Here is a 24,775-nt window from a genome sequence, read left to right on the forward strand (position 1 = left end):
CCATGGCAAGAACGTCCTTCCTCAGGTAAGGCAACCAAAACTGCACACAATACTCAAGGTGCGGTCTCACCAAGGCCCTGTACAACTGTAACAAGACATCCTTGTTCCTGTACTCGAACCCTCTCGCTATGAAGGCCAACATACCATTTGCCTTCTTAACCGCCTGCTGCACCTGCATGCTTACCTTCAGCGACTGGTGCACAAGGACACCCAGGTCTCTTTGCACTTCCCCTTCTCCCAATCTATTGCCATTCAAATAATCTGCCTTCCTGTTTTTGCCACCAAAGTGGATAACCTCACATTTATCCACATTATAGTGCATTTGCCATGTTTCTGCCCAATCACCCAACCTGTCCAAATCGTACTGGAGTTTCACGACATCCTCCTCACAGCTTACCCTCCCACCCAGCTTTGTGTCGTCTGCAAATTTGGAGATATTACATCCAATTCCCTCGTCCAGATCATTAATATATATTGTGAACAGCTGGGGTCCTAGGACCGATCCTTGCGGTACCCCACTAGTCACTGCCTGCCACTCGGAAAATGATAGATTTTTGGGCTCCAAGGGATATGGAGATCGGACGGGAAAGTGGAGTTGAGGTTGAAGATCAGCCATGATCTTATTGAATGTATGTACATCTGTTGTTTTTGCTGACAGGTTCCCTTCACCCTAGAGATGAGCATCGTTCATTATCAGCATTCACTTCACCTCAAGTAATATCTGGCCAGTTTTCAGAAATATATCGGTGTAGTAATCATTCATCTGATTGAAAAAAAATCAAGGTTGCAGAGGTAACCTTAAAATTAGACCTAGGCCATTCGGGGGTGATGCCAGGAAGCACTTCTTCTCACAAGTGGAAATCTGGAACTCTCTCGCTCCCCCAAAAGCTATTGAGGTTGGGGGTCAATTGAAAATTTAAAAAAAACTGAGATTGATGGATTTTTTGTTAGGCTAGGGTATTAAGGGTTACGGAACCAAGGTGGCTAGATGGAGTTGAGATACAGATCAGCCATGATCTAATTGAATGACACAACAGGCTCAAGGGGTCGAATGGCCTACTCCTGTTCCAAGACAGCCTATACAGTGTACAACAAGGACAAGGAATGAGAAAATGCACAGCAAATCTAAACAGCAGTATTTTCCAAATGTTGTTGTTCTCAGGATGTTGGTCATAGTTATTGGCTATCCCTAGCAATGGAGTGGTTTGAAGCCACATCAGAGGGCATTAAGAGTCAAGCACAGGGAGTGAGACTGGAGCCACATGCAGGCCTGACCGGACCGGGTAAGGGTGGCAGGTTCCCTTCCCCTGAAAAACATTAGTGAACCAGTTGGGTTTTTACAACAACTTGACCGATGTCATGGTCACTTTTTCTGTTGCCAGCCCGCAAATTGTCAGATTTATTGAATTCAGTTTCACAGCTTGCCCTGGTTGGATTTGAATTCACAAGCTTTTGGGTGGCTAGTTTTGTACCCGGTAGTGGAATGGTTATGGTACTAGATTAGCAATCCAATTAACAATGTACTTCAAGGATGGACAACATTCAATTTTCAATAGTTAATAGATTGTAACATTACTCTTGACTATTTCTTATCCATAGCCAGTTCCATTGTGTATGTGTTTTATTATTAAAGGTTATCTTTGAAGACTGATTGGTTAAATGTTATTGTTGTTTATAAAATTGATAGCTAAATCTAATATAGGGTAAAGACCAATACTATTTATTTTACTCTAGTGATGCATCAGTCTATATGGTTTATTTCAAACACTAATTAACCTTACCCCAAAAGAGTCACCATTACTTTCAAGGACTGAGCATAAACCATTTTTATTATATTCCCTTAAACAATCTGTGACACACATTGAATGATACTGAATGCAAAGCAAAAGCATCACTCTAGGTCTGAAAGAAGGAAAATTAAATGAAGAGAGCAGAGTGAGGTAAAAAGATGGAGGAAAGAGAGAGAGGAGGGAAGAGTGCGATGGAGATAGAAGGGAGAGAGGGAGATGATGGAGGAAAGTGAAAGAGATGGTGGAGGGAAGCGAGAGCAATGGATTGGGGGAGAGAGTGGTGAAGGAGGCAAAACAATTAAGCTAGGTCTGAAAGAAGGACAATTAAATGAAGTAAAAGAGCAGTGAGAAGGAGGGCGGAGAGGGGGAGGGTGGAGGGGGAGAGGAGGGTGGAGGAGGAGAGGAGGGCGGGGGAGGAGAGGAGGGCAGAGGGAGCATGTGATGGAGAAGGGGCTAGAGAGATGGAAGGGGGAGAGTGATGGAGGAGAGGGGAAGCGAGAGATGGAGTCGAGCAGGTGGGAGAGAGCGGCACGCTTATCACAACTATCCCACGGGAGCTTGTACAATGGTAGCCAGGCTGCCATTGAATGGAAAATGTACCCACTGGTCAAGCTACCCAATTAAAATTTGGTTCAGTCGCTCACTGACTCCCTATTATCTCCCTCACCTTGCAGTCTCAGTAATCTCTTACTTTCCTTCTTCTGCCTTGCAATTTATATAGCACCTTTCACGATCACCAGATGTCCCAAAGCGCTTTACAGCCAATGAAATACTTTTGGAGTGTAGTCACTGTTGTAATGTAGGAAACATGGCAGCCAATTTGCACACAGCAAGCTCCCACAAACAGCAATGGGATAATGACTGAATCTGTTGTTTGTGATGTTGGTTGAGGGATAAATATTGGCCAGGACACCAGGGATAACTATCCAGCTCTTCTTCGAAATAGTGCCATGGGATCTTTTACAACCACCTGAGAGAGCAGACGGGGCCTCGGTTTAACGTCTCAAACCGAAAGATGGCACCTCCAATAGTGCAGCGCTGGTGCGTCAGCCTAGATTTTGTGCTCAAGTCTCTGGAGTGGGACTTGAACCCACAATCTTCTGACTCCGAGGAGAGAGTGCTACCCACTGAGCCACAGCTGACACACAGTTCCTTATATCCCCCTGTACTCAGTTTCCATGCACCAAAAAGATTAGCAAAATTTGTAGAATAAATTAATAAAAATGAACAGGGTGCAAAAAAATCAGTCAAACAAAATCGTACCCAGAGAGCTGGGCACTTACCTGAAAAAAAAGTATGATCTCAATTTTTAATTACCAGAAACCTACTATTTCTTGGAACAATTACCTCCTGATTTTATACCATAGCACTAGTGAGATCCTGCCCTTACTTTTAGAATTTGTGGTGGGAAGTCGAATATTGTCGGGACAGCATCTTCTCGTAGGCGCGTGGTTTGTCCTGTCCGATCAAAACAAGTTTGCTCAAAATGTTTCGAACAAAGGAAGGTGTGTTTGCTCGGCTTGAAGTTTACACGCCGAACACGCCGTATCCACTCCGTCCGTCTCCCAGGGTTAGAGGGAAACCTTAAAAAATCAAAAAACAGGTCATCTGTAAATTTATAGACAGATTCTAAAAGTATAATTCCTTCAAAATTATGAGGGGTTTTGATGAGTAAAATAGGAGCAACTGTTTTCACTGATAGGAGGATCGGTCAGCAGAGGACACAGATTTAAGGTAATTGGAAAAAGAACCCATCTGGTTCACTAATGTCCTTTAGGGAAGGAAATCTGCCGTCCTTACCCGGTGGTCCTTGTGGTTGACTCTTAGCTGCCCTATGAGATGGCCTAGCAAGCCACTCAGTTGTATCAAAACCACTACGAAAAACTATAAGAAGAATAAAACCGGACGGCATCAATCTAGGCAACGGATTCGGACATGAAAAGGATATCCTCATTCCTTCATCATCAAAATCCTGGAACTCCCTCCCTAGCAGCACTGTGCGGACTGCAGCAGTTCAAGACGGCGGCTCACCACCACCTTCTCAAGGGCAATTAGAAACATAGAAGATAGGAGCAGGAGTAGGCCATTCGGCCCCTCGAGCCTGCTCCGCCATTCAATGAGATCATGGCTGATCATCCAAATTCAGTACCCTGTCCCTGCCTTCTCCCCATATCCCTTCAGCCTTAAGAAATATTATCTAACTTCTTCTTGAATATATTTAATGAATTGGCCTCCACTGCCTTCTGTGGTAGAGAATTCCACAAGTTCACCACGCTCTGGGTGAAGAAATTCCTCCTCATCTCTGTCCTAAATGGCTTACCCCTTATCTTTAGACTGTGACCCCTGGTTCTGGACTCCCCCGCCATCGGGAACATCCTTCCCGCATCTAGTCCTGTTAGAATTTGATAAGTTTCAATGAGATCCCCTCTCATTCTTCTAAACTCCAGCGAGTATAAGCCCAATCAACCCAATCTCTCCTCATACGTCATTCCTGCCATCCCTGGTATCAGTCTGGTGAATCTTCGCTGCACTCCCTCCATGGCAAGAACATCCACAATATATTCACAATATATATTAATGATCTGGATGAGGTAACTAGATGTAATATCTCCAAGTTTGCAGACGACACAAAGCTGGGTGGGCGTGGGTGCTGTGAGGAGGATGCCGAGAAACTCCAGTATGATTTGGACAGGTTGGGTGATTGGGCAAAAGCATGGCAGATGCAATATAACGTGGATAAATGCAAGGTTATCCACTTTGGTGTCAAAAACAGGAAGGCAGATTATTATCTGAATGGCAATAGATTGGGAGAAGGGGAAGTGCAACGAGACCTGGGCGTCCTTGTGCACCAGTCGCTGAAAGTAAGCATGCAGGTGCAGCAGGCGGTTAAGAAGGCAAATGGTATGTTGGCCTTCATAGCGAGAGGGTTTGAGTACAGGAACAAGGATGTCTTGCTGCAGTTGTACAGGGCCTTGGTGAGACCACATCTGGAGTATTGTGTGCAGTTTTGGTCGCCTTATCTGAGGAAGGATGTTCTTGCCATGGAAGGAGTGCAGCGAAGATTCACCAGGCTGATACCTGGGATGGCAGGAATGACGTATGAGGAGAGATTGGGTCGATTGGGCTTGTACTCGCTGGAGTTTAGAAGAATGAGAGGGGATCTCATCGAAACTTATAAAATTCTGACAGGACTAGACAGACTAGATGCTGGAAGGATGTTCCCGATGGTCGGGGAGTCCAGAACCAGGGGTCACAGTCTAAGGATAAGGGGTAAGCCATTTAGGACAGAGATGAGGAGGAATTTATTCACCCAGAGAGTGGTGAACCTGTGCAATTCTCTACCAAAGGAGGCAGTAGAGGCCAATTCATTAAATATATTCAAGAAGGAGTTGGATATATTTCTTAAGGCTAAAGGGATCAAGGGATATGGAGAGAAGGCAGGAACAGGGTACTGAATTTGGACGATCAGCCATGATCTCACTGAATGGTGGAGCAGACTCGAGGGGCCGAATGGCCTACTCCTGCTCCTATCTTCTATCCTTCCTCAGATAAGGCGACCAAAACTGCACACAATACTCAAGGTGTGGTTTCACCAAGGCCCTGTACAACTGCAGCAAGACATCCTTGTTCCTGTACTCGAACGCTGTCGCTACGAAAGCCAACATACCATTTGCCTTCTTATCCGCCTGCTGCACCTGCATGCTTACCTTCAGCGACTGGTGCACAAGAACACCCAGGTCTCGTTGCACTTCCTCTTCTCCCAATCTATTGCCGTTCAGATAATAATCTGCCTTCCTGTTTTTGCCACCAAAGTGGATAACCTCGCATTTATCCACATTATACTGCATCTGCCATGCTTCTGCCCAATCACCCAACCTGTCCAAATCATACTGGAGTTTCTCTGCATCCACCTCACAGCACACACGCCCACCCAGCTTTGTCTCGTCTGCAAACTTGGAGATATTACATCTAGTTCCCTCGTCTAGATCATTATATATAGTGAATAGCTGGGGTCCTAGGACCGATCCCTGCGGTACCCCACTAGTCACTGCCTGCCACTCGGAAAAAGACCCGTTTATTCCAACTCTTTGCTTCCTGTCTGCCAACCAGTTCTCTATCCAAGTCAGTACCTTGCCCCCAATCCCATGTGCCTTAACTTTACACGCTAATCTCTTATGCGGGACATTATCGAAAGCCTTCTGAAAGTCCAAATACACCACATCCACTGGTTCTCCCTTATCTATTCTACCAGTTACATCCTCAAAAAACTCCAGTAGATTAGTGAAGCACGATTTACCTTTTGTAAATCCATGTTGACTTTGTCCAATCCTGTCACTGTTTTCCAAGTGCTCTGCTATTACATCTTTTACTAGCTGGGGAGCCCCGCGTTGCGAGGGCAATTTTGGGGCGCTTGGTCTCCCTGCCACTGTGTCCCCCCCCTCTCCCTGTCATGTCCTCTCCCTGTCCTATCCCTCCCTCCCCTCCCCTCCTCTCCCTCCCTCCCCTGTCTCCCTCCCCTCGCCCACCCCCACCCCTCCCCCACTCCCCCACTCCCCTCTGTCCCTCTCTCCGGCCCCTCCCCCTGCCTAGCGCCTGAGGTCCGGAGCTGAGGTCCCCCGCGTATCGCGCGGCTGATGGACGGCCGCTGCGGGCGGGCGGCGCAGTCAGTGCGGCCGGCGCATGCGCGGTCAGTGTGGGCGGTGCGAGCCCCCCGCGATTTCCCGAGGCTCGCCCCCCCCCCCCGCGATTTCCCGAGGCTCTCCCCCCCCCCCGCGATTTCCCGAGGCTGTCCCCCCCGCGATTTCCCGAGGCTCTCCCCCCTCTCTGCGATTTCCCGAGGCTCCCCCCCCCCCCGCGATTTCCCGAGGCTCTCCCCCCCCCGCGATTTCCCGAGGCTCTCCCCCCCCCCGCGATTTCCCGAGGCTCTCCCCCCCCCCGCGATTTCCCGAGGCTCTCCCCCCCCCGCGATTTCCCGAGGCTCTCCCCCCCCCCCGCGATTTCCCGAGGCTCTCCCCCCCCCCCGCGATTTCCCGAGGCTCTCCCCCCCCCGCGATTTCCCGAGGCTCTCCCCCCCCTGCGATTTCCCGAGGCTCTCCCCCCCCCGCGATTTCCCGAGGCTCTCCCCCCCCCCATTAAATTGTTATTTAATTCCCTAACACATCATTAAAATATTTACCTTAGTTCCCTAACACACAGAAAGTGTGGGGGAAAAAATTGTGAAAAATTAAGATGGCGGCCACTCACCTCGGTTCAGAAGGATAAGGCCCGCCCACACACACACCGATTGGTCGACCGGTCAGGTCACCGAAGCGTAGGATTGGTCAATCGTCGAGTCACTCGACACTCAACTGTAGGAAGGAACCCGCCGTCCGATTGGTGGACCTCGACATCACACGGTCGCTAATGAGATGCTAATGAGCGGAACGCTGAACGTTTTTGGGATACCGCGGGCGGGATTTTTGTCCGGCCGAAACATAAATACACCTATGACCGGTCCGGAATCGCAAGCTTTCTTTTGAGGTGACGCGCGCGTCGGTACGCTCTGTAACTTTCAAACGTATAGAGAACAGACAGACAGACATCGGGACAGACAGAAGAGCCGCTTTATATATATAGATAATGGACTCTAGCATTTTCCCCACTACCGATGTCAGGCTTACCGGTCTGTGAGTCCCCGTTTTCTCTCTACCACCTTTTTTGAATAGTGGGGTAACATTAGCTACCCTACAATCCATGGGAACTGTTCCAGAGTCTATCGAATTTTGGAAGATGACCAGTAATGCATCTACTATTTAGGGATGGGCAATAAATGCTGGCCTTGCCAGTGACTGCCACATCCCGAGAATTAATAATATAAAACACAGCACAGTCCCACATACAGCAATTAGATAAATAATCAGTCAATCTTTTTTTCCTGTTGATTCTCCGGAGAAAAAAACCAATCAAATAGCTCATTGAGATTTTTGTTTGGGGCCAGCTGGGTTCCTGACAACACACAGACCCACTTTTTGTTGTTGTTAGTTAGTTATATGTTTTTTTTCTCCCCTCCCTTTTACTTCCCATGATAGTCTTGTTTTCTTGCAGAAACTGTTGTTGGCATATTGAGGAAGTATTTTCCCAATATTGATTTTCCAAATGACCACCGGGGCTGACTAACTCCAGCACAATATCCGACATCAGCATCAACAACAACAACTTACAATTATAGAACGCCTTTAATGTAGTAAAACATCCCAAGGCGCTTCACGGCTGCATTATTAAACAAAGTTTGACACCGAGCCACATGAAGAGATATTAGGGCAGGTGAGAGGTAGGTTTTATGGAGCGTCTTAAAGGAGGAGAGCAAGGTAGAGAGGCAGAGAGGCTTAGGGAGGGAATTCCAGAGCTTAAGGCCTAGGCAGCTGAAGGCACGACCGCCAATGGTGGAGCAATTAAAATTGGGGATGCGCAAGAGACCAGAATTGGAGGAGCGCAGAGATCTCCGAGGGTTGTAGGGCTGGAGGAGATTAGAGATAGGGAGGGTCAAGGCCATGGCGGGATTTGAAAACAAGGATGAGAATTTTGAAATTGAGGCGCTGCTTAACCGGGAGCCAATGTAGGTCAGCGAGCACAGGGGAGATGGGCGCACGGGACTTGGTGCGAGTTAGGACACGGGCAGCCGAGTTTTGGATGACCTCGAGTTTACATAGGGTAGAATGTGGGAGGCCAGCCAGGAGTGTGTTGGAATAGTCAAGTCTAGAGGTAACAAAGGCATGGGGCATCTTAAAGGAGGCGAGCGAGGTAGAGAGGCGGAGAGGCTTAGGGAGGGAGTTCTAGAGCTTAGGGCCAGGGCGCCAATGGTGGAGCAATTAAAATTGGGGATGCACAAGAGACCAGAATTGGAGGAGCGCAGAGATCTCGGAAGGTTGTAGGGCTGGAGGAGGTTACCGAGATAGGGAGGGTCAAGGCCATCAAGGGATTTGAAAACAAGGATGAGAATTTTAAAATTAAGGCATTGTTGGGTCAGGAGCCAACATAGGTCAGCAAGCACAAGGGTGATGGGTGAACGGGACTTGGTGCAAGTTCGGATACAGGCAGCAGAGTTTTGGATGAGCTCAAGTTTATGTAGGGTGGAAGATGGGAGGCCGGCCAGGAGTGCGTTGGAATAGTCCAGTCTAGAGGTCAAAATTCCCAAGGCGCTTCACAGAGGTGTATTCAGAAATAAGAACATTAAAAACAGGAGCAGGAGTAGGCCAATCAGCCCCTCGAGCCTGCTCCGCCATTCAATAAGATCATGGCTGATCCAATCTTGGCCTCAACACCACTTTCCCGCTCTCTCCCCATGACCCTTGACTCCCTTGTAGTTCAAATGTCTGTCAATCTCCGCCTTGAATATATTCAGTGACTCCGCCTCCACAGCTCTCTGGGGCAGAGAATTCCAAAGATTCATGACCCGCAGAGAAGAAATTCCTCCTCATCTCCGTCTTAAATGGGCGACCCCTTATTCTGAAACTGTGCCCCCTAGTTCTAGATACCCCCACCAGGGGAAACATCCTCTCAGCATCCACCCTGTCAATCCCCCTCAGAATCTTATGTTTCAATAAGATCACCTCTCATTCTTCTAAACTCCAATGAGTATAGGCCCAACCTGCTCAACATTTCGTCATACGTCAACCCCTTCATCCCAGGAATCAACCTAGTGAACCTTCTCTGCACTGCCTCCAATGCAAGAATATCCTTCCTTAAATATGGAGACCACAACTGTACGCAGTACTCCAGGTGCTGTCTCACCAGCGCCCTGTAAAGTTGCATCAAAACTTCCCTACTCTTATACTCCATACCCCTTGCAATAAAAGCCAACATTCCATTAGCCTTCCTAATTACTTGCTGTACCTGCATGCTAACTTTTTGCGTTTCATGTACTCGGACCCTCAGATCCCTCTGTACCGCAGCATTCTGTAGTCTCACTCCATTTAAATAATAATTTGCTTTTTCATTCTTCCTTCCAAAGTGGAGAACCTCACATTTTCCCACATTATACTCCATCTGCCACATTTTTGCCCACTCACCTAACCTGTCTATACCCCTTTGCAGACTCCTTGTGTCCTCCTCACAACTTGCTTTCCCACCTATCTTTCTATCATCAGCAAATTTGGCTCCAGTACGCTCGGTCCCTTCATTCAAGTCATTAATATAGATTGTAAATAGTGGAGGCCCCAGCACTGATCCCTGTGGCACCCCACTAGTTACTGATTGCCAACCAGAAAATGACCCATTTATCCCACCTCTCTGTTTTCTGTTAGTTAGCCAATCCCCTATCCATGCCAATATATTACCCCGTGTGCTCTTATCTTGTGCAAATAAATGGATGCCGAGCCAGAGAGATAGAAACATAGAAGATAGGAGCAGGAGTAGGCCATTCGGCCCTTCGAGCCTGCTCCGCCATTCAACGAGATCATGGCTGATCATCCAAACCCTAGCACCCAGTCCCTACACCGACAGCCATCCCACACAAGCCCTATCCCCGTAACCCCGCGTATTTAATCCCCCCTAACACTAAGGGCTAATTAAAAAAAAAAAATTTTTTTTTTTTTTTAATCATGGCCAATCAACCTAACCTGCACATCTTTGGACTGTGGGAGGAAACCGGAGCCCCCGGAGGAAACCCACGCAAACACGGGGAGAATGTGCAAACTCCACACAGACAGTCACCCGAGGCCGGATTTGAACCCCGGTCCCTGGCGCTGTGAGGCAACAGTGCTAACCACTATGCCACCGTGCAGATAGTAGGAGAGATTGATTCCTGGGATGAGAGGGTTGTCCTTTGAGGAGAGATTGAGTAGAATGGGCCTATTTGGAATTTAGAAGAATGAAAGGTGATCTAAAATTCTTAGAGGGCTTGACAGGATAGATGCTGAGAGGTTGTTGTCCCTGGCTGGAGAGTAGAGAACTAGAGGTCATAGTCTCAGGATAAGGGGTCGGCCATTTAGGACTGAGATGTGCAGAAATTTCTTGTGAATCTTTGGAATTCTCTACCCCAGAGGGCTGTGGATGCTCAGTCATTGAGTACGTATATTCAAGAATGAGAATGATAGATTTTTGGACACTAAGGGAATCAAGTGATATGGGGATAGGGCGGGAAAGTGGAGTTGAGGTAGAAGATTAGCCATGATCTTACTGAATGGCGGAGCAGACTCGAGGGGATGTATGGCCTACTCCTATTTCTTATATTCTTATGGTTGTGCTGTGGTAAGCTGGTGGAGAGATGCATTGCAAGTGACCTCCGGCCATATTTATATTCTTGGCAATTGTGCACATTTATGAGGTGTAACTCATTCAGAATTAATTTGCCAATATTGCGTTGCGATTGGAACCACACCCAGTCCTGGCTGGCAGCAACAAATGTTTCGCCTACAATATAGTTGCTTTTTTAGCTCAAGAAGCTACTTTGTGCAGTCAATTGGATACAACTGTGGAAACGCCAATCTTATTTGACCGCAAGCTGAGACTCTGTCCCTATATCCTTCCCATCACAAAGATTGCCTATTTTCACTTCTGTACCATTGTCACTACTTCAGCTTAGCTGCTGTCGAAACCGTCATTTATGCTCTTGTCACCTCCAGTCTCGACTATTCTAAAACACCCCTGGCCACCCTTCCACCCTCCATAAACTTCAGCTCGTCCAAAACTTTTGCTTTCCTAATCCTAACCCGCACTCAGTCCCACTCATGCATCACCCCTGTCCTTGCAAAGCCACGTTGGCTCCCAGTTCCCCAATCCATTCAAAATTCTCACCCTCATTTTGAAATCCCTTCATGGCTTCGGCTTCTCAGTAACGTCAGCCAGGCCTACAATCCTCTTAGAACTCCATGTTCCTTCAACTCTGGGCTCTTGTGCATCCCTTCCCTGTAAAGCTTTTTGGGACGTTCGGAGGTCATGAAAGGCACTATATAAATGCAAGTTTTTTCTTGAAGGAGGGGCAAAATAGATTCACAAGGATAATACCAGAACTGACGGTTAAAACTATCAGGAAAGACGGAACAGGCTGGGGTTCTTTTCTCTAAAAAAAGAGACGGCAAAGGTGTAACCTTATAGGTCTTTAAAATTATGAAAGAGTTCGATAGGGTAGATGTGGAGATGTCCCCACTTATGGGGGATTCCAAATCTAGGAGTCATAAATATAAGGTAGTCACTAATAAACGCAGTAAGAAATTTAGGAGAAACTTCTTTATCCAGAGTGGTTAGAATGTAGAACTTGCTACCACAAGGAGTAGTTGAGGCGAATAGCACAGATGCATTTAAGGGAAATCTAGCTAAATTCATGATGGAGAAAGGAATAGAAGGATCTGCTGATAGAGCTAGATGAAGCTCATGTGGCACATAAACACCAGCATAGACCAGTTGGGCCGAATGGCCTATTTCTGTGCTATAAATTCTATGTCATTTTCTCTCTTTCCCACTCATTGCTTTCAGCCGTCTGGGCCCCAAGCTCTGAAAATCCCTTCATAAACCCCTCTCCCTCCTTAAAACCTATTTATTTGACCAAGCTTTTAGTCACTCCTCCTAACACCCCCTTCTTTGGCTGGCAGTAGATTTATGTCACAGTAAACTTCTGTGAAGCTCCTTGGGATGTTTTTTTTTATTGCTGTTATACAAATGCAAGTTGTTGTACAAATGCAAGTTGTTGTACAAATGCAAGTTGTTGTTGTACAAAGCTAAATTCATGACGGAGAAAGGAATAGAAGGATCTGCTGATCGGGCTAGATGAAGCTCATGTGGAGCATAAACACCAGCATAGACCAGTTGGGCCGAATGGTGTCGCTGGAGTTTAGAAGAATGAGAGGGTATCTCATTGAAACTTATCAAATTCTAACAAGTCTAGACAGACTAGATGCAGGAAGGATGTTCCCGAAGGGTGTTCCCGATGGCGGGGAGTCCAGAACCAGGGGTCACAGTCTAAGGATAAGGAGTAAGCCATTTAGGACAGAGATGAGGAGGAATTTCTTCACCCAGAGAGTGGTGAACCTGTGGAATTCTCTACCACAGAAGGCAGTGGAGGCCAATTCATTAAATATATTCAAGAAGGAATTGGATATATTTCTTAAGGCTAAAGGGATCAAGGAATAAGCCAGGGACAGGGTACTGAAATTGGATGATCAGCCATGATCTCATTGAATGGCGGAGCAGGCTCGAGGGGCCGAATGGCCTACTCCTATCTTCTATGTTTCTTTGGCTGGCAGTAGATTTATGTCACGGTATAAACTTCTGTGAAGCTCCTTGGGATGTTTTTTTTTAAATTGCTGTTATATAAATGCAAGTTGTTGTTGCAGCTGTACCAATGCAAGTTGTTGCTGCACAAATGCAAGTAGTTGCTGCACAAATGCAAGTTGTTGTTGCACGAATGCATGTTGTTGCTATAGCTATGCAAATGCAAGTTGTTGTTGTTGTGGCAGCGTTTTCTTTCCTAAACCTGGCGACGGCAAGAGTATGTGCGCACGACGCGAAGCTGGCGCGGCCCCCGGAGTGACGGGACAAGCTAGGAGTGGCGGCGGCGACGAAAGACCAGCTCACGCCCTTCGGCAGCCGCCGGACAACGGCGCGTAACCGGAAGCCAAGTGGGCAGGCGCCGGGGTCCGCACTTCCGGCTTTGCCATCGCCTCACCTCCCCCTCCCCCCCCCCCAAACCAAAAAAAAACCCCGCGTTGGGCGCCAGAGAGAGAAAAATAATAATGCCGCATGCGGGGGGCACGGCAGGCAGCCAGCCACCGGTAGACTTCGAGCCCTGACCGCAGGTAGGCGTCGCATGATTGGCGGCGATGATGATGATGTGTGGGGAGGGAAGGTAGAATTAGCTCCACAATTCACCGATATGTTTTTTTTAAAAAACGAGACGACCGGGCGGTGGGGGGAAAGAAAGAAGAAGGAGGAAAAAAATAAAGCCAGGCCGCGCCAGCGGGAGCCATGGAAACGGGCCGCTGCTGACTCGAGTTCAATAGGCCGCAGGCTCGAGCGGCGGCGGGTTAACCCGTCAAAATCTCTCTCTCTCTCTCTCTCTCTCCCCCCTTTCCCCTCATCCCCAGACTAAGGCCCGGTTGCTCGCACCTACCTGTGGAAACTGGTGTTGGTGTTTTTCCTGTAAACCGCCGTACATCCGTAGGCCGCGCAACTGGTTGGCATTTTACAACACGCGCACAACAAAAAAACGCACACACACACCCCAATTTTTAAAAAAAAAAATAAGTGACAGTAAAATACGACCGATTTGCTGGGATGTCCGAGCTGATCGCCCTCCTTTACTAAGATGGCAGATCTGTGGGGCGCTCGCTTGCTGCTGAGGGGGGAGGGAGGGCGGGAGCGGCACGTATCGACGCCTGACGTCAGAAGAGACGTCTTCTCCCGTCCCCTGAAGAAAGACTTGCATTTCTATAGCGCCTTTCAGTACCACCACAGGACGCCCCAAAACGCTGTACACCCAATGAAGTACTGGAGTGCATTATCGCCACCGGGAACCAAATTTTAATTTAATTTGTTAAGTTTTATTAAGTTACAGACAATTTGTTTATCCACCCCATATAAAAAGAGTACACCCAATGAAGTACTGGAGTGCATCTTCACCCCGGCCAACCACATTTTAATTTAATTTGTTAAGGTTTATTTAAAGTTTTATTAAGTCAGTTATTTTGTTTAATCACCCAAACAAAAGAGTACACCCAATGAAGTTTTTTTTTGAAGTAGTCATCTCTGAAGTATATTAAAAAAAAATGTATTTACGGGATGTTGGCATTGCTAGCAAGGCTGGCATTTATTACCCATCCCTAATTGCCCTAGAGAAGGAACTGAGTGGCTTGCGAGCGGAGTTGAGTTCGAAGATCAGCCATGATCTTGCTGAGTGGCTCAAAGGGCCACCTGCTCCTAATTCTGATGTTCTTATGAAGCACTGTTTTAAGTTCGATGTTGATGTCAGAACACTTTTTTATGGGTTTAAAAACTAATTCCAGATTTATTTAATTAACTGAATTTAAATTCCACAACTGCAGTGGTGGGATTATGAACTCCCGTCACCAGGATCATTAGTCTAAGCCTCTGTGACATAACCACTACACTATTATACCTGATAGGAAACAATGCAGGCAATTTGCACACAGCAAGCTCCCATGCAAACAGCAAATGTGATCATGACCAGATAATCTGTTTTTTTGAAGTGATGTTGATTGAGGGATAAATATTAGCCAGGAGAACTCTTTACCACCCGCCCCCCCCCCCCCCAGCTTCTCTTTGAAACAGTGCCGTGGGATCTTTTATGTCTACCTGAAAAAGCAGACGGGGCCTCGGTTTAACGGCATGCCCTCCGACAGTGCAGCACTCCCTTGACTGTACTGTAGGGTCAGTCTAAATTTTTGTGCTCGAAGCTCTGGAGTGGGACTTCCCTAGTGGGAGGAACTTTAAACATTCTTTTATCATAATACAATTTTAATGCAAATAAACACATGAGGGAGAATTAAATGTACATTACACTCATCCCGGGACTAGGTTTGTAAAATGTGGTGGAAAAGTATTGGAAAAGTTAATTTTCAACAGGCTTTCACCTCATCTATTGCATATCGCCCCTGTATCCCCGTGCCATGTCTTTAGACGAATGAGAGGTGATCTCATTGAAACATATTGACAGGGTAGATGCTGAGAGGTTGCTTCCCCTGGCGTGAGAGTCTAGAACTAGGGGACATAGTCTCAGGATAAGGGGTCGGCCATTTAAGACTGATGACGAGTAATTTCTTCACTCAGAGGGTTGTGAATCTTTGAAATTCTCTACCCCAAAGGGCTGTGGATGCTGAGTCGTTGAGTATATTCAAGGCTGATTGATAGATTTTTGGACACTGAGGGAATCAAGTGATACGAGGATAGGGCGAGAAAGTGGAGTTGAGGTCGAAGATCAGCCATGATCTTATTGAATGGCGGAGCAGGCTCGAGGGGCCGTATGGCCTACACCTAATTCTGGTGTTCTTATGAAGCACTGTTTTAATGTTCGATGTTGATGTCAGAAGGCAGGCCCCTTTTTTATGGGTTTAAAAACTAATTTAAAAGTTATTTCTTTGATCATAATGTATCCTGATTAATCCTATTCATATATTTATGAAACAAAAAGAAAATGCTAGAAACCTTCAGAAGATGAGTCAGCATAAAACTTTACAGCACAGAAGGAAGCCGTCCAACTCATTGTGTCTATGTTGGCTTTTGTTAGACCGATTCTAAACTAATCCCAATGCTTTGCTGTCTTCCCAGTTCTGTACTCCAAATGCTTTGCTACTCTCCCGTTAAAATATCCAATGGTCTCTGCCTCGACTAGTTCCTATGGCAAAACATTCCACGCTCTAGAAACCCTTTGTGTAAAGGAATTTCTAATAATCTCACTCATCACACTCTCTTAGTGATCATTTTAATTAATAATCCATTGTCACTATCTTCTCAACTAGACAAAATAGTCTTTCCATATTCACCTTATCAGGGCCCCTTTGAACTTTAAAAAACTATTAAATCTCCACTTGGCCTTCTCTGTTCTAGTAGAAATAGTTCCAGCATCTTGAGTTTATCCTCATAACTGGAGTTTCTCAACCTGTTATCATCTTGGTGAACCTATGGCCTCTCTATAATGGGCTGCCCAACATTGCATCCTGTTCTCTAACTGGCCTAACCATTGCCTTGTGCAAATTGATCATCCCTTAAGTTATCTATTGTACCTTAGGGTCCTATTCATAAACCCAAAATACTTTTGACCCTTTTTGGCTTTATTTGCCTGCATTGCACTTGCAGTTTCAAGGAATTATGCATTTGCAGCCCTCGATACCTCGTTTCTTCCAAACCCTTCAGCATATGATATTTAGCTTTCCTAAAATAATTTTGAAAAACAATCAAATAGATTCTGCGGAAACTGAGAGAAGCATTCTATAATTTGGCTCGTTTAAATGATGGAAAATTGTGCACACTGCACATGTTGAGACGGGAGGACCTGCCTGAGTCCCCACTCTGCTGAAAGTGTCAAGTCCAGGCCCAAGCCCGTGCTTTTGGGAGAGGTTGATGCTATCAGATAAAAACTTTTAACAACAATACTAAAAGCACAAAAATCAATGGATAAAGGTAATCATATTACAAGGTATTGTGAAATATTTATTTTCTTTTAAACCTTTTGGGCATTCACAGTTTCAGTTACTGAGGAAAAAAAATGCTGGTTGAAATTTTATTTCTAAAAAACATTCTGAGCAATTCTATTAATTCATCAACAAACTGACAGCAAATTTTAGTTTGGGATAGTTCTCAATCTCCAAGTAAGCAAACATGCTCAATTTTTTTCCATATTTGTTTTTCTTCCTTCCCCCTCCCCTCATCTCATCTTCCTTAACTCCCATCTATCCGCCTTGGTTCTGTAACCCTTAATACCCTTGCCTAACAAAAATCTATCAATCTCAGCCTCAACAGCTTTCCGTAGTGAGAGTTCCATATTTCCACTACCCTTTGTGTGAAGAAGTGCTTTGTGATATCGCTCCTAAATGGCCGAGCTCTAATGTTAAGGTTATGCCCCATTTGTTCTGGACTCTCCCACAACGAGAAGAAATAGTTTCTCGCTATCGGCTCCCCTGATCATCGTAAGCACCTCAATTAGATCACCCCTTAGTCTACATTCAAGGGAATACAAGCCTAGTCTACGCAACTAGTCCTCGTAATTTAACTCTTTTATCCCCGGTATATTATTCTGGTGAATCTGCCTTGCACCCACTCCAAGGCCAGTATATTCTTCCGGAGGTGCGGTGCCCAGAACTGAGTGCAGTAGCAGTACTCCAGATGGAGGCTAACCAGAGCTTTATATAACTAACATAACTTCCATCCCTTTGTATTCCAGCCCCCTGGAGATAAAGGCCAACATTCCATTAGCCTTTTTAATTATTATTTGTACCTGTCTGCTAGCTTTTAGTGATTTCTGCACTTGAACCCCTAAAAATCTCTGCTCATCCATGGTTCTTAGCTTCTTGCCATTTAGGAAATACTCTGATCTATCTTTCTTGGGTCCAAAGTGAATGACCTCACTTCTCTACATTGAACTCCATCTGCCACAGTTTTTCTCACTCATTTAATCTATCAATGTTCCTTTGCAACCTTTTGCTCCCATTTACACTATTTATTGTGCCACCTAACTTAGTGTTGTCAGAAAACTTTAAGAGGACATAGACAGGCTGGTGGAATGGGCGGACACGTGGCAGATAAAATGTAACGCAGAAAAATGCTAAGTGATACATTTTGGTAGAAAGAATGAGGAGAGGAAATATAAACTAAAGGGTACAATCCTAAACGGGGTGCATGAACAGAGAGACCTAGGGGTATATGTGCACAAATCGTTGAAGGTGGCAGGACAGGTTGAGAAAGCAGTTAAAAAAGCTTACGGGATCCTGGGCTTCATGAATAGAGGTATAGAGTACAAAAGTGTGGAGATGATGATGAACCTGTATAAAACACTGGTTCGGCCTCAACTGGAGTATTGTGTCCAATTCTGGGCACCGCATTTAGGAAGGATGTGAAGGCCTTAGAGGGTGAGGGTGCAGAAAAGATTTACGAGAATGATTCCAGGGATGAGGGACTTCAGTTACGTGGCTAGACTGGAGAAGCTGGAGTTGTTCTACTTTAAGCAGAGAAGATTGAGAGGAGATTTGATAGAGGTGTTCAAAATCATGAGGGGTCTGGACAGAGTAGATAGAGGGAAACTGTTCCCATTGGCAGAGGGATTGCGAACCAGAGGACACAGGTTTAAGGTGATTGGCAAAAGAACCAAAGGTGACATAAGAAACTTTTTTACGCAGCAAGTGGTTAGGATCTGGAATGCATTGCCTGAGAGGGTGGTGGAGGCAGACTCAATTACGGCTTTCAAAAGGGAGTTGGATAAGAATCTGAAAGAAAACTTTGCAGGACTACAGGGAAAGGGCGGGGGAGTGGGACTAGCTGAGGTGCTCTTGCAGAGAGCCGGCACGGACTCGACGGGCTGAATGCCCTTCCATGCAGTCGTGGCGTTGCCACATTGGGGAAACACTGTGTGTATGTAGATAAACCTGTATAATCCCCTTTTAACTGCTGTATTCCCCTCCCCCCGCAAGACAGTTGCAAGCTGAGAGGAATAAGGCACGTTCAGACTTGCCTGCTGCTGATAGAAGGAAAACCAATCAGGTTCCAGCAGGTGACCAATCCGTGAGTCATCACAGGTTCGCGGGCTTCACGAATTCAGTACTGTATTGTGAGAGTTGGAGTAAAGACCTATTTCTTGTAGCTCGCTGTGTTGCCTATTTCTTTACGCGGGAGACCGTAGTCCCCCACATTGGTGACCCCGAATGTCGGAGGCCGAAGCCCCCGACTCACGCAGCCCTACAGAGGCCAGCAACGACCCGATGGCAACCAGCAGCAGCCTGATGTCGGCTGGCGCCGCGTCCTTGAAGCTCCCCACCTTCTGGGAACACCAAGCACCAGCTTGGTTCGCGCACTCGGAGGCCCAATTCACCCTTCACAGGGTTCAAGATGATGAAGAAAGGTACCTCCACGTAGTCTCAGCACTAGCAAGCTCTACCGCCACCGAAGTTCTCGACCTGCTGGGGAACCCACCACAGACCGGCAAGTACTCAACCATTAAGGGCCGCTTGCTGCAGGCTTACGGCCTGTCCAAGGAGGAGAGGGCCCGCAGGCTTCTCTCACTACCAGGCCTCGGCGATTCTACCCCGACCCAGTTGATGAGCCGGATGCTTGCGCTCCTGGGCTCGGAACCGCAGTGCTTTTTGTTTTGGGCCCTTTTCCTCAGCCTGCTTCCTCAGCAGGTACAGACTGCCCTCGCGGGGTCCCTGATCACAGACTGCGTACAACTGGCAGCCGCCGCGGACAAAGTTTTCGCCGTCGCCCAACTCGGCTGTGCAGCCGCGAGGCTCCCCGACACCACCGAGCGCATGCGGCCACGCCAGGCCGCAGAACTATGCTACTACCACGCGCGTTTCGGCCACAAGGCCCAACGCTGCAGAGCACCCTGCTCTTTCGATCAAACCAAGATGGCCGCCCGGCCCAACACACCAGACCCGCGCCGCCGCCTAGGCCCGCTCGACCGCACCCCCGCCGCCACGATGGCCATCGGCACCGCAGGTAAACTGCTGTACATAACCGACTCTCTTTCAGGGCGCAGATTCCTTTGCGACACCGGAGCCCAATGCAGCATAATTCCTGCCTCCCAGCTCGACATCCAGGCAGGCCGCAGCGGCCCACCCCTCGTGGCGGCAAATGGCGCAGCCATCGCTACTTTCGGAAAGCGACGGGCCGAGGTTTGTTTCAACGGCCAGCGATTTACGTGGGATTTCGTGACGGCCTCGGTGGCACATCCTTTGCTGGGCGCCGATTTTCTTTGCGCCCACGGACTCCTGGTCGACGTCTGCGACAGGCGCCTGATTGACGCAGCAACTTTCGCTTCACTGGCCTGCCAGCAGAGCAACAGCCCGGCCCTCGTCGGGTCCTGCTCCGCCCCGGCGCATGACGACTACGCCCGCCTACTCGCAGATTTCCCGAGGCTCACACAACCGACCTTCTCAGCCGCGGCAGCCAAGCATGGGGTCGAGCACCACATCGCCACTACGGGACCACCAGTGTTCGCTCGAGCCAGACGCCTGGACCCAGCCAAGATGGCGGTGGCCAAGGAAGAATTCGCCACGATGGAAAAACTGGGCATCATCCGCCGCTCGAACAGCCCTTGGTCGTCCCCCCTCCACATTGTGCCCAAGCCGGGCGGTGGCTGGCGCCCCTGCGGCGACTACAGACGGCGCAACGACGCCACCACGCCCGATAGATACCCCATTCCGCACATCCAAGACTTCTCGGTACACCTAGCAGGAAAGTCCGTCTTTTCCAAGGTCGACCTGATTCGCGGCTACCATCAGGTCCCTGTCCACCACGCAGACGTCCAGAAGACGGCGGTCATCACCCCCTTCGGACTGTTCGAGTTCCTGCGCATGCCCTTCGGGCTTAAGAACGCCGCACAGGCCTTCCAACGGCTCATGGACTCCGTCCTACGGGACCTGAGCTTCCTGTTCGTCTATCTGGACGATATCCTCGTGGCCAGTACCAGCAAGGCCGAGCACATTGCGCATTTGTGCTCCCTTTTCCAGCGCCTCAGCCAACACGGGCTAATCGTCAACCCGGCCAAATGCCAGTTCGGAGCAGCCCAAATTGACTTTCTCGGCCACAGAATCTCGCCAAGGGGAGCCATTCCCCTACCTTCCAAGGTGCAGGCGGTGGCGGACTTTCCTTAGCCCACCTCGGTTAAGGCGCTGCAGGAATTTTTGGGGATGGTCAATTTCTATCACCGGTTCGTGCCCAAGGCCGCCGCACTCATGCGCCCCCTCTATGAAGCCACCAGGGGCAAAATGGGCAAAGAGCAACTCACCTGGTCCAGCGAGGTGGCGACAGCCTTCCACCAGACCAAAAGCACCTTGGCCAACGCCACACTACTGGCCCACCCCATCCCGGGCGCCAAGACCGCCCTCACCACGGACGCCTCGGATTACGCCGTCGGCGCCGTCCAGCAACAGTGGGTCGAAGGCGCGTGGCAGCCACTGGCATTTTTCAGCCGACAGCTGCGCAAGAACGAGCAGGCTTACAGCACGTTCGACAGAGAGCTGCTGTTCCTGGCAATCCTGCACTTCCGTTTCCTTCTGGAAGGCCGGCCGTTCACCGCATTCGTGGACCACAAGCCGCTTACTTTCGCCATGGCCAAAGTAACCGAACCCTGGTCCGCGCGCCAACAGCGCCAACTCAACTTCATCTCTGAGTTCACCACGGACATCTGCCACGTCGCCGGCAAGGACAATTTGGTGGCCGACTGCCTCTCAAGACCCTCGCTCCACGCAGTGCACCTGGGCGTCGACTACGCCAGCATGGCGAGAGACCAGGCTGCCGACGCGGAGATCCAGGCCCTCAGGACGTCAACTACCAGCCTCACCCTGGCCGACATCCACTTCCACGCAGCCGGCACAACCCTCCTGTGCGACGTCTCAGTCCCCTCGCCTAGGCCGGTCGTTCCATCCGCCTGGCGCAAGCGAGTTTTCGACATCATCCACGGCCTCTCACATCCAGGGATGCGTGCGTCTCAGAAACTTATGTCCGCCAAGTTCGTCTGGCCTGGACTCCACAAGGATGTGAGAGACTGGACCAACACATGCGTGCCGTGTCAGCGCGCTAAGGTCCAGCAGCACACCAAGGAGCCATTGGAGTGTTTCCCGGTGCCCGAGAGGCGTTTCGACCACGTCCACGTCGATCTGGTAGGCCCCTTGCCGCCGTCGCACGGTTTTACACACCTCACGATCGTCGACCGCACCACCAGATGGCCCGAGGTGGTTCCCCTCGCCTCCACCACCACGACCGACGTCGCGCGAGCATTCGTCTCGACGTGGGTGGCCCGGTTCGGCGTGCCGACCGACATATCCTCGGACAGAGGCCCCCAGTTCACCTCCCACTTGTGGAATGCCATCATCGCCGGCCTTGGCACCAAGTTGCACAGGACAACAGCCTACCACCCGCAGGCCAACGGGCTCTGCGAGCGCTTTCATCGTTCTTTGAAAGCCTCCCTCCGCGCCAGCCTGGTCGACACCAGCTGGATCGACAAACTACCCTGGGTTCTCCTGGGATTGCGTACCGCGCCCAAAGAGGACCTCCGCGCCTCTGCGGCCGAGATGGTCTACGGCCAACCGCTCAGAGTACCAGGCGACTTCCTCCCCCTGACAACGGAGCCGTGGTCGGCCGCCAGACAGCTTTCCCTGCACCAGGACGCGGCCCAGCAATTCCGTCCAGTGCCCACTTCGCAACACGGCCCGCAGCCGTCCTACGTGCCTCGAGACTTACGACATGCGGAGTTCGTCTTCGTGCGCCGGGACGCGCACAGAGGCCCGCTGCAGGCACCATACACCGGCCCCTTCCCAGTATTGGAGACGGGGGACAAAGCTTTTCTTATCGATGTCGGCGGGAAGCTGGACCTTATTTCAGTAGACCGCCTCAAACCGGCGCACCTGGACCTCAGCTTCCCGTTTCGGCCGGCTCTTCCCCCATGGCGGGGCAGACCTCCCGCGTTAGCGGCGGCCCCACAAGAGGACCAAGACACGCCAGAACCTTACTTTCCGGCCGCCGCCCCACCTTCGCCGGCAGCCTGTCCAGCCAGCCCACCGGCAAACCAGCCGCCAGACCAGCCGACGAACCAACCGGCCGACCTCCCAGACAGCCCTCCTCACATGCCAGATGGCTACTACAGCCGCTACGGCCGCTTGGTCAAACCTCCGCAGAGACTGACTTTTACAGTTAACGAGGATTCTGGGGGGGCGTATGTGGCGTTGCCACATTGGGGAAACACTGTGTGTATGTAGATAAACCTGTATAATCCCCTTTTAACTGCTGTATTCCCCTCCCCCCGCAAGACAGTTGCAAGCTGAGAGGAATAAGGCACGTTCAGACTTGCTTGCTGCTGATAGAAGGAAAACCAATCAGGTTCCAGCAGGTGACCAATCCGTGAGTCATCACAGGTTTGCGGGCTTCACGAATTCAGTACTGTATTGTGAGAGTTGGAGTAAAGACCTATTTCTTGTAGCTCGCTGTGTTGCCTATTTCTTTACGCGGGAGACCGTAGTCCCCCACACAGTAACCATTCTATGATTCTATGATAACTTAGATATACAGCTCTCTTCCTTCATCCAAGTCACTTATAAAAATAGTGAAAAGTTGAGGTCCCAGTACAGAACCCTAAAAGCTAATTGGTGGGAGCTATGCTGCATTGCATTTCGGCAGGGAAGCAAAGTGGCAAAATGTTGCTGAGTGAAGGGGAGGTGGGGGGAAATGGCACGCAACGTATCCCCACTATTCAGGAAAGGAGGGGGGAGAGAGAAAACCGCGAACTATATACCTGTTAGCCTGACATCAGTAGTAGAAAAAATGCTACAGCCTATTATTAAGGACATGGTAACAGGGCACTTAGAAAATCATATGATTGGGCAGAATCAACACGGATTTATGAAAGGGAAATCGTGTTTTGACATTTGTTTGTAACTAGCAGGGTCGATAAGGGGGAACCAGTAGATATAGTGTATTTGGATTTTCAAAAAACATTTGATAAGAACATAAGAGGTTATTACTCAATCAGCACTCATGGGGTTGGGGGTAATATATTAGCAAGGATAGAGGATTATTTAACAGACAGAAAACAAGAGTAGGAATAAACGGGTCATTTTCGGGTTGGCAGGCTGTAACTAGTGGGGTACCGCAAGGATCAGTGCTTGGGCCTCAGCTATTCACAATCTATATTAATGACTTGGATGTGGGGATCAAGTGTAATGTATCCAAGCTTGCTGCTGATATAAAGCTAGGTGGGAAAGTAAGTTGTGAGGAGGCTGCAAAGGGATATAGACAGGCTAAGTGAGTGGGCAGGAACATGGCAGATGGAATATAATGTAGAGAAATGTGAAGTTATCCACTTTGGTATGAAAAATAGAAAAGCAGAATATTTTTTAAATGGGGGAGAGACTGGGAAATGTTGGCATTCAGAGAGACCTGGGTGTCCTTGTACACTAATCACAGAAAGTTAACATGCAGGTACAGCAAGCAATTAGGAAAGCAGATGGTATGTTAGTCATTATTACAAAAGGAGTGTAGTATAAGAGTAAAGAAGTCTTACTGCAATTATTTAGGGTTTGATGAGACCACACCTGGAGTACTATGGACAGTTTTGGTCTTGTTACCTAAGGAAGGATATACTTGCTTAGAGGGAGTGCAACAAAGATTCACTAGACTGATTCCTGGGATGGGGGGATTGTCCTGTGGGGCGAGATTGAGTAGACTAGGCCTATATTCCCTAGAGTTTAGAAGAATGAGAGGTGATCTCATTGAAAGGTATAACATTCTTTTGGGGCTTGACAGGGTAGATGCAGGGAAGATGTTTCACCTGGCTGGGGAGTCTAGAA

General features: G+C 48.7%; 2 protein-coding genes across 3 annotated transcripts in view; one reads left to right on the plus strand and one right to left on the minus strand.

The window, feature by feature from the left end:
* Positions 1-14,117, minus strand: part of LOC147116983 (THAP domain-containing protein 2-like) — a 37,515-nt gene extending 23,398 nt beyond the window's left edge. For both annotated transcript variants that reach the window (XR_015078339.1, XM_085987498.1), the window contains exons 1-2: positions 13,876-14,117; positions 3,181-3,373 (exon numbers count right to left, since the gene is read on the minus strand). Coding sequence is in view for 1 of the 2 variants with exons in the window: in XM_085987498.1 (XP_085843624.1) it covers positions 3,181-3,373; positions 13,876-13,946 (264 nt within the window). In the remaining variant the exon portion in view is untranslated. The remainder of the gene's footprint in view (positions 1-3,180; positions 3,374-13,875) is intronic.
* galnt11 (UDP-N-acetyl-alpha-D-galactosamine:polypeptide N-acetylgalactosaminyltransferase 11 (GalNAc-T11)) overlaps positions 13,228-24,775 on the plus strand; it is a 215,039-nt gene continuing 203,491 nt past the window's right edge. The window contains exon 1 of the mRNA XM_085987497.1: positions 13,228-13,561. The gene's annotated coding sequence lies outside the window, so the exon portion shown is untranslated. The remainder of the gene's footprint in view (positions 13,562-24,775) is intronic.

The sequence above is a fragment of the Somniosus microcephalus genome, chromosome 5 (genome assembly GCF_052327205.1).
Source record: "Somniosus microcephalus isolate GS21.2 chromosome 5, FLI_Smic_1.0, whole genome shotgun sequence".
In the NCBI taxonomy this organism is placed as follows: domain Eukaryota; kingdom Metazoa; phylum Chordata; class Chondrichthyes; order Squaliformes; family Somniosidae; genus Somniosus; species Somniosus microcephalus.